The sequence below is a fragment of the Cordyceps javanica genome, chromosome 2 (genome assembly GCF_051103115.1).
Source record: "Cordyceps javanica chromosome 2, complete sequence".
In the NCBI taxonomy this organism is placed as follows: domain Eukaryota; kingdom Fungi; phylum Ascomycota; class Sordariomycetes; order Hypocreales; family Cordycipitaceae; genus Cordyceps; species Cordyceps javanica.
In genome coordinates this window covers 1,139,315-1,155,350 of record NC_139296.1, presented here as the reverse complement: position 1 = coordinate 1,155,350, position 16,036 = coordinate 1,139,315, and the positions used below count along the sequence as shown (strand labels likewise).

Below are 16,036 nucleotides of genomic sequence, written 5' to 3'. Positions count from 1 at the left end.
CCTTTTTCTTTTATTTCCCCTAAAGCAAGTGTACAGATTCCTTTACCGAGTCAGGCTTCCTTGGGGGCTTGGTCGAGAGTGGCAGGACATCATGTTAGTGGCGGCGGTAATGGCCGACGAGGTACAAGTGTAGGGTTCTATTGGCCGGCAAAGTTCATTTCCAACGACTGGGCTGACCGGCCGGTGCTTGCAGAGTAATAAGAAGAATAAACTACTCATCCCCCCCCTCAATGCAATACTACTCAGAGCCGGGGGTTGAGGAGAAAAAGAACCACACCCCTCCCCCCCCCTATCACGTGCGCCGGTCTGGACCACCACTTGGGGACAGCGTGGACCGACGCAATGGGCAGCTGCAATCTGGGTTGCCACGACGTTGGGACTGCTACTAGTAAGAAAAGGGGGCAAGAAAGATTGTATTTTACATCTTGGTATCCGTACATGAGAGGACACTGAGGGCTCGTAAAAGACAATCAGGTTGATCACTTCGTAAGGGTTGTAATTCAGTCTCTTTTGTAGTTGGTCTTTGGACCGTGCAAAGTGGCTTGCTTGCTGGGCAACACGTTTGAGTGGAATATTCCCTTTCCTTCCACTACTTATGGACAACAATTAAGAAGTGGCTTGCTTGAAAAGCTTAGGTTCGTCGGGGCGCCGCCGCCGATCCACACACAGACCTTTAGGTATTTGGGGCTGGGGGCATCGGTCCAAGAGCGCATGTTCAGTACACTCGTCCTTTCTCCCAAAGCAACTAGTTTTTGTGCACGCTAGGAAAACACGCGCCGACGTTTCGTATTGTGTGGGTAGAAGATCTGTTCCTGCATTAGCGGGATGCAAAGGTAAGCCAGTCGCGGTGCGATGCTCATCAGTCTCATTTTTTCTTTCCCTGGCAGCCTGGTTCGCCCCCCCCCCTCCTTCTCTCCCGGCGGCTCACAAGTAATAAGTAAGTTCTGTGCAAGGTTGGTCGGGTTGTGAATATTGGACCATGATTCATCAAGACTGGGGAATGTGCATTGCACAGCCTGGATAGAGGGGAGACGGGTCCAAGTATGCAAAGGCACAACGCAAACCTCCCTCCTTTGCTTGTTCTCCGGTCGCTCAGCAGGTTTTTGACAAGCTACTTGCAGAGCATGCCTACGACAAAAAGCTTGACAGACCTCGTGCCACCAGTACATACAGTTACGGGCAGCTTTGATGGCGCGCGCGCTCAACGGGGCGAACGTGGGGGTTCAGGACGGGGTTGACTAGTTTGTCACTGGATGACAGCACTTGGTACGGAGTACGGCAAAGTAATACGCATAGACTAATAAGTAAGCTTTTCAGCCGGAATGGCTGCTGGCCGCCAAAAGTGCAGTGAACAGACACACTACTTACTTACTGCCCCGACTTGGTGGTGCTCGACACATCTCCACCAAAGCCTGCCACTGTATGTATGTGCTAGTCAGTCGGTCAGCTAGCAGGGAGGGGGGTTTCATGAACAAGCAAAAGACGACATTCAAGACGAAGCAGATGTTGCCCACAATATCGCGTAATGGGAGACTTTGATTCCGCGTCAGTGACGCAGGGAGCGGCGCGTCTTTGAGGCTGTGTGATCGAGTCTGGCAAGTCTGGCAGCTCGACCCGTGAGACGAGTCTAAGACACGGACTGTGAGGCTCAGACGGTGTCTTGGTCTGACGCAAAGGCTATTCTTACTGGTACATGTCCTGATGCAAGTACTGATAGTGAGAGCGACAGCGGCAGCAGCAGCAGCAGCAGCAGCAGCAGGCCGAGAGATTGTTTCCGATTTCGATTCTGATCAGGAAGCCAAGCCTTTTTGAAAATGCGATCTTGGTATGCATCATGCTCGTGCTCTCTTGTTTCAATGCGGGCTACTTGTAGTTGGCCGTTCATCGGGGGGCGGACGGTATAGATCGGCTTACGCGAGGTCACAAGAAAACAAATAAAACAACAGCATCAAGATTCGAAAAGGAGAGACAGACAAAGTGACCGATCAATCACGGATTATGTTGTTCGTCTTTTTCTTCTATTAAAACAAGAAATAAAATCCACAGAAAAATGCAGCGTAGTCAATAAAGCCAAATAGTGTGCATTCGCGCGGTGCGGTCCAAGGAGCCACATACCAGCCGTGCGCCAAGTGTAGGCGCTACCAGCACGAGTCGGAACCAACATTGATCGGCTGCAGCTTCTACCTACGGGCGCTGGAAGCCGATGACCTACTTCGATTATTCGATTTTTTTTTTTTTTTTTTTGCTAGGACACTCAGAAAAAAAAGGCGGCAACGACGAGGGGCCGAGATTAATTTTTGCATGACTATTATTTTATTTCATTTTTTCCAAGCAAAGTCGTTGGTTAGGACATTAGGACGCTACATTCTGCATGAATCCATTGTACTGAGTAATGAGCAGGTACCCGGCCAAGAGATGGTGGCGGGCTATTATTAGCAGATGCCTGTATGCTGGCGTGGGTCGCGAGATTAAGTTACAGGGCACGGGCAATAATAATGACAATAAGAATGAGGATTATTAGAATAACAATGATAAATAAAAATCACGGTTATAATACCCAAGTAGCAATATTATTCACCATGAGAATGACAATGCATCGAGTAGCGAATAGCCAGCACGTAGCCAAGTACGAGCAGTGTGCAGGAATGGTGATGGGTACCTATTCAGAGACCAGCATGCTCTTCATTACGACAATAGGAAATACTTGTGAGAAGCAAATTGATGACCAGTACTCTGTACGCCGCGGTCTTGTACTGGGCAACTGCGAAATGATGACTTGCAGTGGCGAGTGGCAGTGCTGGGGGCCGACAGCAAGGGCCTCGGATTTTTTTTTTTCAATTTTATTTATTCGTTAAATCGCGTGTAATCGGTAGATGGCCCGATATTACTCCGTACTTGCTCCCGTATTGATTACGGGAGCGGAAACAAAGAGTAACGTGCACTCGGCTAGGTCCAAGCAACCTGGTGGCAAAAGAATACCAGCAGACCAGCAAGTACGGAGTACTCCGTACTCGGCAGGGAGACAGAGAGAGAGAGACGCAGGGGAAGGGAGGGGGATGACATGGATGACATGGATGACGTGAATGACAAAAGGCACCTGCGCTCATCAGGAAGGGATCAAGGCAAGGATTCAAGGTTGTTGATGAGTGGTGGATGATGGATGGAGATGAACGACGCATCACTATCCAGAAGTGGGATTGATCGGAGGGGGAAGGAATTAAAAGTTGGCGGGTGGGTTGGTGGGAAAAGAACTAATAATAAAACTACAGTGACATTTTTTTTTCCAGCAAGAAGGATAAGTATATTTGAATTGAAAAAAAAGTATTAAGGAATTGGAATGATGTTGCAGTAGATTCCTTGGACAGGCTGTAATACGAGTTATCGAGGTATTTGCCCAGACCAACACGTGTGAAGCAAGGAGTAGACTCGAGTTGATGAATGAGTGGCAGGCAGATGGATGGAGCAAATTGAATATTTCAAGAGACGAAGAAGAAGAAGAGAAAAACAAAAAATAATAAAACAAAAATGAGTAACATTACAGGAGGCGTTTACATGTTGACGGCCCCCCTTTCTGGGCGCCTAAGTAATAAGTAAGTAGATGCGTCTTGCAGGCTTGGGCAGTAAGTAGGTTAGTAGTAAGTACTCGAGCAACAGCAGCTAGGCAAGGTACCTAGAGCCCCTATAATGCCCTGACGAAAGAGAGAACCCCCCACTGAAGGAGATGCGGTCCAGTAAGGCCGTCTGCAGGTACAGTGCAGAGCGTACAGTGGGGGCACTGATAGGCACAGGCGCAGGCACAGGCACAGGCACAGGCACAGGCACATGCATACGGCCGCCCCTCAGCTGGCACCGCGCGTTGAGTGGTGGGCGACGAGATTGCAGCAGTGACCCGTATCAGTACCTCCTTGCTTGGATAATTACAGAGTACAGTGGCATCTGCAGTACCAGGTAGGAAGGTGGTTGGGTGGCTTATTAGTTGGTCACTTAGGTAGGGAGCTTGCAGCAGAAACCCAGCATCACCACCTCCTTACCGAGTACTTACTTACTTGTAGGCTTGTAGCAGCATCTACCAGTACTTAAAGTTACCAGTGCATTGCAAGCCCCAAGGCATCTACCACTGGATGCAGCGATGCCCACTGTAATCTGCAGTCCAGTACCATGACCCCTGGTTCCCCTGGATTAGCGCGCCCCATCCGTCGTCGCGCCGCCTCCTCAACTCGTCCTTGACCGACGGTCCAATCAAGCTCACATGTCCCCCCCCTCCTCCCCTTTTTCTCTCCTCCATATATCCATGTCCATGTTTAATGCCATCACCCATGCCAGCTTCCAGCTTCCAGCTCCACGCTCCACGCGCCGTCCTCACAAGCCCACATTCCCACATACTCTCTCTCTCTGGTCAGTCTTTCTGTCCATCTGCCTGGCTTTGGCTCGCTCTCACTCTCCTCAACTGGCTGGTTGGCTGCTCGGCTGGTGGGTTTGCTACCAGGATTTCGCCCACGCACACACGCTCACCCACACCCACACCAACATATCCCGCCCGGCATAATTTCCCAGATGGAGCTCTGAGGGCGTGCCTCTAGCACGCACATCACATTGTTTCTCCTGACTAACGAGTTTACTACCAGATGCAACTTGACAGGACTCAATCCACGCCCGCACATCGCTCGCCGCCTCTCACCCACGCGCAAACACGATGAAGAATGTCCCCCCCCAAAATACAAAGATGAGAGACGCACACACACACGCCCCCCCGCGGCGAGCTGGCTATTAATACCGCTTCCCTCCTCGTCCTCCATCTTCCCCTTCTCTTCTTCTTTCTTCTTCAGCCAAAAACAGCCCATTCACAAACCAAAGCATCTCGCTTTTGACTCGTTTGACTTCGGTCGTCCATTCTTTCAAACAACTTCCAAAGCTTTCATTCGCTTTCAGTCACTCTTTCGACACCTTATTTCCCACTTCAACCTTTCTCCCCAAACAAATCAACCAAGATGCGTTTCGCTGCTGCCGCCGCCGTCCTGGCCACCTCGGTCATGGCCAACAAGGACGTCACCGTTGTTGAGCCTACCAGCACCGCCTTCATCACCGAGCACGTCACCGTCACCCAGTGCCCCGAGACGGTCACTGACTGCCCTGCCAAGTCCAAGACCACCTCGGTCATCACCAACACCGTCCCCATGACCACCAGCACCGTCTACAGCACCAAGGTCCACACCATCACCAGCTGCGCTGCCACCGTCACCGACTGCCCTGCCCACAGCACCGTCGTCAGCACCGAGACCATCTCCGTCTCCACCACTGTCTGCCCCGTCGGTCCTCCCACCCAGACCCCCGGTGTTCCCGGCGGCGAGAAGCCCACCGGCCCTGCTGGTGGTGAGAAGCCTACCGGCCCTGCTGGCAAGCCCACTGGTCCCGCCGGCGGCGAGAAGCCCACTGGCCCTGCTGGTGGTGAGAAGCCTACCGGCCCTGCCGGCAAGCCTACCGGCCCTGCCGGCGGCGAGAAGCCCACCGGTCCCGTCGGCACCGGCGTTCCCCAGCCCCCCAAGCCTGTCACCACCGTGGCTCCCGCTTGCCCTACCCACTCCGTGACCGCCATCACCAAGAGCTACACCACCGTCCTCACCTCGGTTGAGTACTCTACCATTGCCGTCCCTTGCCCTACCGAGGGTAACCCCTCCAAGCCTCCTCACCCTACCGGTGGCAACCCCGGCCCCAAGCCTCCTACCGGCACTGGCGTTCCCCAGCCCCCTGCTGGTGGTAACCAGACGTAAGTTGCGCCCATGCCTACTTGATCATTTACATTGCGACATGGTTTGCTAACATTTCCCCCCTGCAGCTGCACTGGTCCCAACTGCCCTGTTGTTCCTCCCACCACCAACGGTGCCGCCGGTCTCGCTGGCTCCGCCTTCCTTGCCGCTGCCGCCGGTCTCGCTGCTTTCATCCTTGCTTAAATTTCCTTCGACTGTGTAGTTGAACCCTAGCAAGGGTTCTGCAGCTTGTTCACGACTGGCATATTTCTGGAGTCTTTCAGTTAGACATGTACAGAGGTTTAACTAGGCTCTTTTAATACTATAAAGCATTTACGGCAAACTTGGTTGTTTTTAGTTTCGTCTTGTTGAGTGGATTCTACATTTTGGCGCTGGGCTACAAATGTATTTTAATTCTTAATTGTATAGGGGCGTTTCGAGGAAAGCGAGCCTTTCCTGGAATCCTGTTTATTTGAATTTTTTTTCACAATTTTGATCAACTTTTTGGCCGTATTTTTTCCTCGATGAAAAAAAAAAGAAAAGTGTCGAGGCTGAACTGAGACTTGTTGCAGACGAAACAAGGCCGGTGAAGAAAAAAAGGAAAGAAGACAGCAACAAGAACAGACTAGTCTTCTGTCGCAGAGACATACAGATGGAAAGACAGACAGACAGACAGACATAAACAGGGGTGAGGGGGCGAATTCTGGACCATCCGTAGACTGTCAATATTAACATGGGGTTACGGGGAGGGGGGTGTATGCGTGTGCCTTGGAAGTTGGCGTTTGGCTATACCGGTGGTATTGCTGTGGGTTTGGTGATGAGCTGATGTCCGAAAAGTTGCTTATTACTGGGGAATCATGTTACTTTCTCATTTCGGAAGCTCGCGCGCGGCACAAGGCATGGATTAATACGATGTCGACTTTTATTATTTCATTATACCTTTTTTTCCTTTTTTTCCTATTCTTTCCCCCTTATTTCCTCTGCTCACTTTAATTATGCATTTATTTTATTCTTAACTTTTGAATATGAAAAAATCCTCAACACAAGTGAATGACAACTGACAACTTTCGATAGACATATATGCCCATACTCATCCTCTTGATACACCAGCATAACTTTTATCCTCCCCCCCTCTTCTTTCCTCGCTTCCTCCCTCTCTCTCTCCTCTTGCATTTGGTTCCTGGTTCCTGGCCACGCCGACGCCGACTGTCCCTTTTGGGCTTGGCGTTGCGAGTGGAGACTTGGGGAAATTACCTTCTACTTGCTTACTGTATTAGTACGCATGGAGGTGATCAGATGGTGTGTGCATATGAAACTCAGCCAGTGCAATACTACATGTACTTTTGTGCACGTAACAAGCGAAGCTCAAAGAATCGTACTTAGAAATCTATACACGCCACGTAGATTGGGCGGGCGTCTACGCGCGTCGAGTTGCTCTCTTTGTCTCTGTCTCTCTCTGTCTCTCTGCCTCTCTCTACCGCCCCCCCTCTCTTGATATTATTCTTCATGTACTTGAATTTTTCCTCCTCTCCTGCTCCGTGCTCCTGGACGTGCTCCCTTTGGCACTCAACCTGTCTGGTGGTGGACTGTCATCGTCAACGAGGCCCCCAATGAAGTCATACTCAATAAGTACACACTTGCCGATGCCTGCGGCGCCTCGTGCACAAAATTATGATCGACCAACAAAGACTGGGGGTGGGGGAGGAGGAGGAGGGGGGAAGGGCAAAGAGGTGGACAAACAAACAAACAAAACTAAAAAAAAAAAAGAAGCGTTGTGCATTTTATGCGTGTGTGTGCCTGGACTCTCATTATGAGAGAGATGTGACCTATTTCCGACGGTCTGCGCTTTTGCCGCTGCATTACTCCGTACAAAAGTTACCTCCCCGCAAAATTATGCAACGGTCCTTGACCCACATTACAACCGGCATAAAGCTGTGTGAAATTAGTACTCTTTCCTGCCCCTTTTGTGCACGCTTGTGCAGTATAAAATGAGGTGGGGTATTATTCATTATCCCATCGTCAAGGCACAAAGAGCCAAAAAAAGAAAAAAAAGTAACAAAGAGACAAACAGTCGCCATTGTCTCGCAACGCCGTTAAATACAAGTTTGTGCTGAGTACATACTGATATAGATTGTTTAAAGTCTCATTTATTGATCAAATTTTTTTAGCACCCGCTTTTGCCCAGATGAAACAGATAAACTACTTACGCCGTGCTCATCTGGTTTCTCATACCGGTTCCGCCCGCCCGCCCGACTCCGTGAAACACCCCATCTATGCTGGCGGGCAGGGTTGAACTGCTATTCACGGGCATCTTTTTTGCTTCAACTTTTTTTTTCTTTTGCCCTTCTCCTGCTTCAAAGCTCAAAGAAAGAAAAAAGTTTCCAGTCTCCCTACTTTCGTACGCACAATTTTGTAGTAGGTGGCAGCAGCTTTATTGGGTCTTCCCTGGGTTTGCTGTTGCTCGTAGGTCTGTTGAGCAGGAAGAGGGGGTGAACCTTTTGCCATAGAGATAATTGGTTACGACTTCACAAAGGTCGAAATCTCAAGTCAAAAAATAGTACGGATAGAAGGAAGAAATAATACAAGTAAAGGAAGTAGGAGTAGGAGTAGGAGAGCAAGTAGAAGTGGCAGGGCAGAAAGCAACAGGGCCAAGGGGAGAGAAACAGTCTGCTCTCATCTGCCATTCTCTGGACCAAGACTATCCAAGAAGTGGCTTTTACAAGCCACCAATACTTCATGGCTTGTTTACAGTCAATGTTTGCGAAAAAGTATCAACAACAAACAAGATGGCAGTGCAAGGACGGACAAAGAGTCTAAGATGCGCACAACCAGTTCACGCGAGCTTGGGAAATTCGAGATTGTCGGTATGCAAATTTACCTTGACATGATTCCTTCCTACAAGAAGAAGTGGTGCTTCTTTTTTTTTACCCCTGTGAGACTATTGCTGAGAGTGTTTGATACTTTGGCGGCTCCCGCGGTTGGCATTTACACCAGCAGCAACGTTGTCGGCATTTACCCCATCAGTGCAGGATGGGTGAGTTTCTACGATGCTTGGAGTGGGAGACGTTGCTACTTGTATTGATCTTTCTGCTCCACGTCAACTCTGCTCATTTTTCTCTATTTTATTATATTATGTACATATATTTCAAATTCACTCTCTCAAACATCGTTTCTTGGTACCTGGTCGGGTGGCGGCTTCAGTCCAACTTGTATCGTGTGCACTTGTTGAAGCGAAGCTCCGAATAGATTTAAAGAGCAAGCTACAGTGGTTGTTACTTGCATCGCGTTGTGGTCAGTTGATAGCCCAATACCAGGTCAAGAGTCTCCCATGCCAGGTCGAGAGTCTTCCATGTCAGGTCAAGAAGCCCACAACACAAGGCTGATGCTCTATGATTTAGGTCAATAGCCAATGCTACCCGGGTTAAAGAGGATCTGGGCTGTTACCTGTCACGCTTTTCAGCCAGGAAACTATCGTCCCGGACATACGGCCGTCCATGCTGGATCTCGCCAACTTGGGCGTTCGTGATCCTCGCTCGGTACGAGCTCGGGCGTGTTCGCCATGACCTGTCCACGAGCCGCGAGGGGTCTCCCACACGTTCGACGTCCTCTACTTCGGCCAGCCCGTGCCGAGCCTCCCCCTCCCCGGGCTGGGCACAGGCTCAATTATGGTGCACAGTCAAAAGTGATGTCTATGAATAAGAGCGGACAGCTCGTGGCTGTTCAGCTTGAATCAACAATGTATTCGCTACTTCTAATCGGATGTATAAACAGTGGGGTAGCAGCAGCAGCAGCAGCCCGGAAATCCTGTTGACGGTCAACTCCGTCTCCAACTGCGTCTCATCAGGAGTCGCGAGCCACCAGTTGTACCTGACCTTTGATAACATCATGGTTGGCTGCTGTGTGAGGTTCCAACACCCCGATCTAGGTCACAAGGACCTCTTCTATTCAAATCCGACGCAAGAAAAGATGGTCCATCCATGTAGCCAAGCCTGTGTCGCGCTGCCCGTAGGTGCATCGTGCAAGCCACCACTGCAGGTTGTGAGGGGGGGGGGGGCTGGCTGATCATGCAGCCCAACGGCAACACATCATTCGCAATTTTATGCAAAGCCCTTTTTCCTCCGTGCAGATTGCCATGTGATGACAAAAAAAAGTTCCCCTGCGAAGGAATGCCAAAAAAAAACGGAGCCACTGGCCTGTATGAAGAGCCAGGTCCGAGATAGCAGGCGCGCCTTACTGCCGGACTTTGTAGATATGAATCTGGAGTCAAGAATTACACTGCAGCTGGTAGTAGGCAGCCGTTGTATACTAACGACTAGACGACATCGTCCTTCGCCCTGACCAATAGTCCTTGTTGATGCAAGCGTGTGTTGATGCCGAATTCGCTTTAGGAGCCTCTCGCACCTTTGCTTTCTCGTGCATCCATGCTGAGTGGAAGCCGTGCGATGTGATCGTCAGTTGGGAGCTACGAATCAACTTTGTTAGTTCATGTCGTGCTGAGAAATGGAACACTCAAGATGTGTTCAACGTACCTCTGCAGCCACTGTGCTCGGAGCTCGGAGACGCGGCTTCTTCCGGAAGGGAGCGTATGCTCGTTATGCCATGGGGCTTGATGCTTCTCGTCGTGGGGGCGGGAGTTTGGTATGATGAAGACTTGGCTTCTGTCTTCACTTGATCCACAGGGCGAGGATTCCGGAGCTGGGGCTGGAGGATTTCGGTACAAAGGCGTCCCTCCAATGGGCTCCGTGCCAGGCGCGATCCGCGTGTCTGGCGCCCTTGAGCTCGTACTGTTCGCCCGAGGCAAGGCTCGAGTTGGTGGTTTCTTGAGAGCCGCGGCGGCTGCAGTGGCCGAGGGGGGAGTGCCACCAGGCGTCGGAGCCGTCGGTCGAGGTTCGCGCAATGTCCATGGGTTCCGCGACCGGGGCGGCGGGCTCCAGGGCGCGACGCTGCTGGGAAGCGGCCTTGAGTGTCTGCCAGAGCAGATGGCCGACCTCGTCCCAGACCACGACGGCCTTGAAGAGGCGTCGGCAGTTCCGGGTGCCCTCCTTCTCGTCCAGGTCCCCGTACGATTCGAGCTCTTCCATGGCGGGGACCGAGTCCCAGACGATGGTGATCTGGTCGAGCTGGTCGGTCCAGGGCGAGCTGTGAAGAAAGGTGGTGAGGTAGTTGCAGGCGCGGGTTCGGGATGCCATCTCGGCCTCGCGGGCCGCTCTGTCACGCTCTTCCTGCTGCATGAGATTGATCGTCATTCGGCGGCGTCTCCATTTCTTGTGTGGAAGTTCGAAAAAGCCACCAGAGTGCCGCCGCGGCGAGAGAGGCGGCGTCAAGGTTGCCATGGGGGGCAAGGTTCCGGTTGCGGCTGCAAGCTGTGATTGTGGTTGTGGGGGAGTGATGTATGTTGGCTGCTTTTGGTGATGTTTGTATATGGCGACCTGGGGCACGAGGCGTGTGAGACTGGCGAGGATCGAAGTGAAGCCGACGTGTGCCAAGGAATAAATGCGCGTTGATAGCTGGAGGGCGACCAGGAGATGGGATGAGGGTGAGGGCGGTGTTGGCATGTTATACTAAGTACTGGTAGCAAGGTTAAGGCGGACTACAAAGATCTGAGTCTGGGCTGGTGGCGTCGGACCCGTATCCGACACCCCTGCTCGTTTAGTTCAAGAGACGGTGAGATGATGGGGGGGATGGGGGGGTCGTGATGAGGCGTGTGAGTGAGTGAGCTGGAGTGGGTGTGGGAGTAAGCTTTCTCCGTAGTGATTGACCGAGACCACCCGGGGAACAGGCAGACGGCAGGCAGGCGGGCAGGCTGGCGCCAACTAAGTACTCAGTAGCATCCGAGCATGTTGTTTTTCTGTGTGGTGTGCGCTCGCAATCTCGTTAGTCGAGTGATACCGTCAGACTCGCAGCACAGGCGTAATACATACCTCATCATGGAGACTGTCAGCGCGCTCAGCACTGCGCGGTCCTGCTGTGGTGAGGTAAGCGAGCTTCATCACGGACTGTCGCCGCGATTGGGTTATCCCGGGGGTTTATTATTTTTCCAAAGTACTCCGCCGTACGGCGCGCCGGAAAGCTTCATATGTACCCTCCCTACTTTACGCGTGTTCTACACATGTCTCTTTGGTACCTATGGAATATGTACGGAGTAGAGTGTGTGCCGCACCGGCTCAGCTCCAGCCCAGCTCCAGCTCCAGCCCAGCCGCGACGAGGACTGCTGAAATGGCGATGCAACATTGTGGCGAGACCGAGGCGTCACGCCGGGCAGTTGCTGGATTAGGGAGGCGGCGAGGAGGAAACTGTAGCAGCCTGGAAGCGAGGGAAAAAAAAAGAAACACGGAAAAAAAAAAAGGAAAAGTAGGGGTACACCGCCAGCCAGCGCGGGTGGACGGATGGAGGGAGGCGGAGGGAGGCGGAGGGAGGGATGGATGGCGCCCGATCGGTGTCCGCTTGAGGGTTCACGCCGGTGCGTGACTTGGGCAGGCTGAAGCGGGATAAGATGGGGGTGGTGGTAACAATGAATGTTGATGGCGATGGTGGTAAAAGAAGGCGGGTGGGTGAGTAACGCGATGACATGGCAATGATAAGCGGGCAATGAATGAATGAGTGAGTGAGTGGTTGAGCGGCGGAAATGGCGGAGATGGCCAAGAAGGGAGGTAGGTAAGTATGTACCTCTAGGCATCTACTTACAGTGGTGTGCTCGGCCAAGTTGGGCACATCAGACAAGGGAATACAGAGGCGGGCAGCCACCCAAGCACCCGGAACACGGCGGTCTGCAAAGGGCCGCGTGCGCTGTCACCCGCTGCCACCCGCCGTTACTCGGTTCCCTGTACGCCGCTGCCCGCCCCTCGTAACCGCCTGTACTTGTTGCCTTTGCCTTTGTACGGTATTTGCCTTCCTGCCTACTTAAGTACCTACTTACCTAAGTAGGCAGGCAGGCAGGTTAAGTAAGTAGTTTCTTAACTACTAACCTTAGTAGTAAGTACCTTAGGTAACTACTTACTTGGCTTCCAAGGCCGGCTTTGGCCAGCTCAGTGCCGGCCATGCGCGGCATCACCAGGCGAGGTCCTGTGGTTGCGCCGCGAGACAACAGCTGGCCGTAATGTCGCAGCGCTATTTGCCAGGCAGATGGGCAGGCATGGGGATCAAGTGCCTTTCATCATGTTGATATCTGAAAATCAACAACTCTTGCCATGACTAAAAACCGTCACCTGCTTTCTGCAGCTACGACGTGCGCCAAATTCTCGGCCCCTAACCAGTAAGTAATAAGTGGCGAGTTGGAACTATACCAGTACCATCCGTAACAGTGTACGGATTACCAGTACCCAGTGGTGAGGTACTTGCCCAGACACCAAATCTAGGCCCAATGAGCAGGTATTTTTCCCTCCCCAGAACCACTACTTATACTCCTCCCCCATCTTACCCCAGACTCCCACGGCCTCCTGGTGTGTAACAGGCTAACAGCTTCCAGTACTGGGTTAGTACGTAACTTAGTTTACGGAGTACTGATAGTAAGTTAGTAGGCAAGTAGGCATGTAGGCGACCATCTGCAAACACACCCATCACCACAATCAGGCTTTACGATTACCCACGCCCGCTCGTCAACTTTCCGCCTATCCCACCCGCCCACCGCTCCCCTCGTTTAGCTCCTCCGTCTGCAAAATGTAACCTGGCAATGAACGGATGCTTTGGCGGACAAGGACTCGGCGGCGGTCTCTTCCGAAATGGACGGTTACATGTGCTGCCCACTGAGAACGCACGCCAGCCTTCGCGGGGAACACCACAGCAAACACGCACAAACCCCTGCTCCGTCTGGTTTCTTTGCCATTGAGTCGGGTCGGCAGTCCGGTGAGCGAGTGAGCGAGTGAGTATCCGTACATGCTCGACGTGACTGATTCCCTCACTCGATAACCTGGTCCTGGTAGGGAAGCTTCTGCCGGCCCGCTGCTTGCTTAGCTGCCGCTGCCCTGCCTGCCAGGCTGCCACAGACAGTCGGACACCCACCGACGCGACGGACGTGACAACAAGACACTGGGCTTGTGATTATGTACGATCGCCTTGCACCACATCGTCCGCCGCCGGCGATAGCCCCGACCATGTCATCCCTAGCCGGTGGTCTTTGCGCTGACGCCAGGCATGCCGGCCGCCCTGTGCGCTGCATCACCCGCATACTTTGCCTCGATATGCTTTGCACGTCATGTAGCGATATCCGGGTCTAAAAAGAACTCAAAAGATGACTCGAGTTTCATACTATACCAAAGTTGACCATGAACGGCTTTGGCAAGTTTCGTTTACTCTCTCAGGACTAGTGCTCATTCGACCACGCGCACTACAATCACCACCATCTGGACCCTACCAGCAAGGATAACTCTTTCGGCAGAGTTGGATGACTGACTCACCCTTTACGATTCCCTCGGCACTGAGAAAAGAAAACAGAAGAAAAGACAAAACAAAAAGACAAAAAAACAAAAATCCCGCGACAACACATCCATCGCATCACACACCTGTACCACATGTCCCGATCGCACACCGACAAATGTGCAACTTCCGCTGCGTTTGATACACATGATAGTTAGGGACAAGTCAACCCGGTGCGCCACTGCTGCCCAACACATGGCATTGCCACGGTACCTATCATCACAATCACAAACACACGGCTCATTCGTCCTTGTTTCCCTTGCACCAGAGAAGAGGCAGCGTCTTACGTAAATTTCTCATCCACCAATAACAGTGCAGAATAGGCTGATGACTCCTGTTCAACTCTACAGTTTGGCCTTGGGAACCGAATCATCCAACCACCCTCCCTCTTCTTGCTGGTGATCGCCAAAAGTTTCCGCCCGAGCGGGAGCCACGCCAAGTTCCGCAAAGAGGTAAAGTTTGGCTACCAACGAAACGAAAAAAAGAAAATGAAAAAAGGGAAGGAAAAAAAAAAGAAAAAAGAAAAAAGAAAAAAAGAAAAAAAAAAGAAAAAAAGCAAAGAAACGAAAATGTAGCGGAGACGCGGGGATTGGACGCTGTCATGTGGTATGGTTGCCAATCGCCACTTCCGCCAATAGCGATGCCCTATTGATGGATGAGCATCAATAGAGGACAGCGCACATTGCGCAAATGTGCAACGGAATGCCACATTACTATGCTATTACTGATTCCTTGATTTTGTTCTTTTGTGTCGCGGTTTAGAACCAGTTCTATTTCCCATTTCAGACCCGTCAGGTGCTCTCTGATCACACTTCGCGCGCGCGCAAATGTAATGTGATCTATCGATGCGCTGGAGATTGTCGTTTCATACTGGTACGATGACCATTGACAGTCCCCAGAGACCGATATCCGGTTAAAGCACTCGGGCCTCACAATTGCTTACTGATACATCCACCCCCTTTACCCCCCCTCCCTCGCTTCGCTCTGCCATGGTCACCTCGAGGAAAGTGACTGCGGCGGTAATGAACAAAAAAAAAAAAAGCAAAGCCACATATTTGTGTACAAGTTGTTGCTTTCAACTTTTCTTTTCAACTTTTCAAACATTGCACTCGGCTGCCACAGTGACAAGGTCTCGGCGCGCTCCATCTACCCAGTACGTTGACTTACTTTTTGCTCTGGTCTGGACCACCTTCCTGTTGCAGCCATCCTGGCAGATATCATGGCAGAAGCAATTCAGTATAGTACTTAATAGTACCAGCACTGATGGCAACACAACGAGTCCCAACCGAGCAGCTGACAGCCCCGGTCCAGGTTGTGGAGGACGGGGAAAACTCTGCCCCCGTCAGTAATATTCACACGTCGCTGGAACCTGCTTGATTGGGGAGGTCCCCCACTGCTCGCCGAAGATGGGGTATGATTGTATGGAGCAAAATCACCAGCGCAAGATAACAGAGCTCTTGTTGGCCGTCGCCTCGCCTGAGCCGGGTGGGCTGGCTCAATTAACCCCGTTCAGGAAGGCTTATGCCGAATAGTTCAACAGACCAACCCTTGGCACCACTGTGGCTTGGCCCCTAACGCGATCAATTTTCGTCCACTCAAACCTACGCTACTGTTTTTTCTTTGTACTGAGTAGCTACTGCTGGTAACTCAATGGACCGCCGGAAAGCAAGGGCGGCAGTGGCCAATGCCTGGCACGACAATAGCGAGTCTGGACAATAGGTGTTCCAATATCAATAGCCGCATACCGAGCCTCCCGAATCACTCACAAGTTTGCGCGGCGCAACATGTATTGTACCAAACATTGTGAGTCCCTGATTGTCTGCTTCTGCGGCCGCGGAGCGCCCGCTTTGTTCCGACAATTAATCGTCAATGCCTCCCTT

The 16,036-nt window shown here is 51.8% G+C and overlaps 2 protein-coding genes across 2 annotated transcripts; one reads left to right on the top strand and one right to left on the bottom strand.

The window, feature by feature from the left end:
- Positions 1 to 4,988: 4,988 nt before the first annotated feature.
- Positions 4,989 to 5,948, top strand: V2A60_002843 (uncharacterized protein; the record flags this gene model as incomplete). Its single annotated transcript, XM_083254188.1, has 2 exons — positions 4,989 to 5,764; positions 5,834 to 5,948. The coding sequence occupies 2 exons, from the start codon at positions 4,989 to 4,991 to the stop codon at positions 5,946 to 5,948; spliced, it is 891 nt and encodes a 296-aa protein (XP_083110314.1).
- A 4,460-nt stretch (positions 5,949 to 10,408) lies between these two features.
- Positions 10,409 to 11,299, bottom strand: V2A60_002842 (uncharacterized protein; the record flags this gene model as incomplete). Its single annotated transcript, XM_083254187.1, has 1 exon — positions 10,409 to 11,299. The coding sequence occupies one exon, from the start codon at positions 11,297 to 11,299 to the stop codon at positions 10,409 to 10,411; it is 891 nt and encodes a 296-aa protein (XP_083110313.1).
- Between the last annotated feature and the right edge of the window lie 4,737 nt (positions 11,300 to 16,036).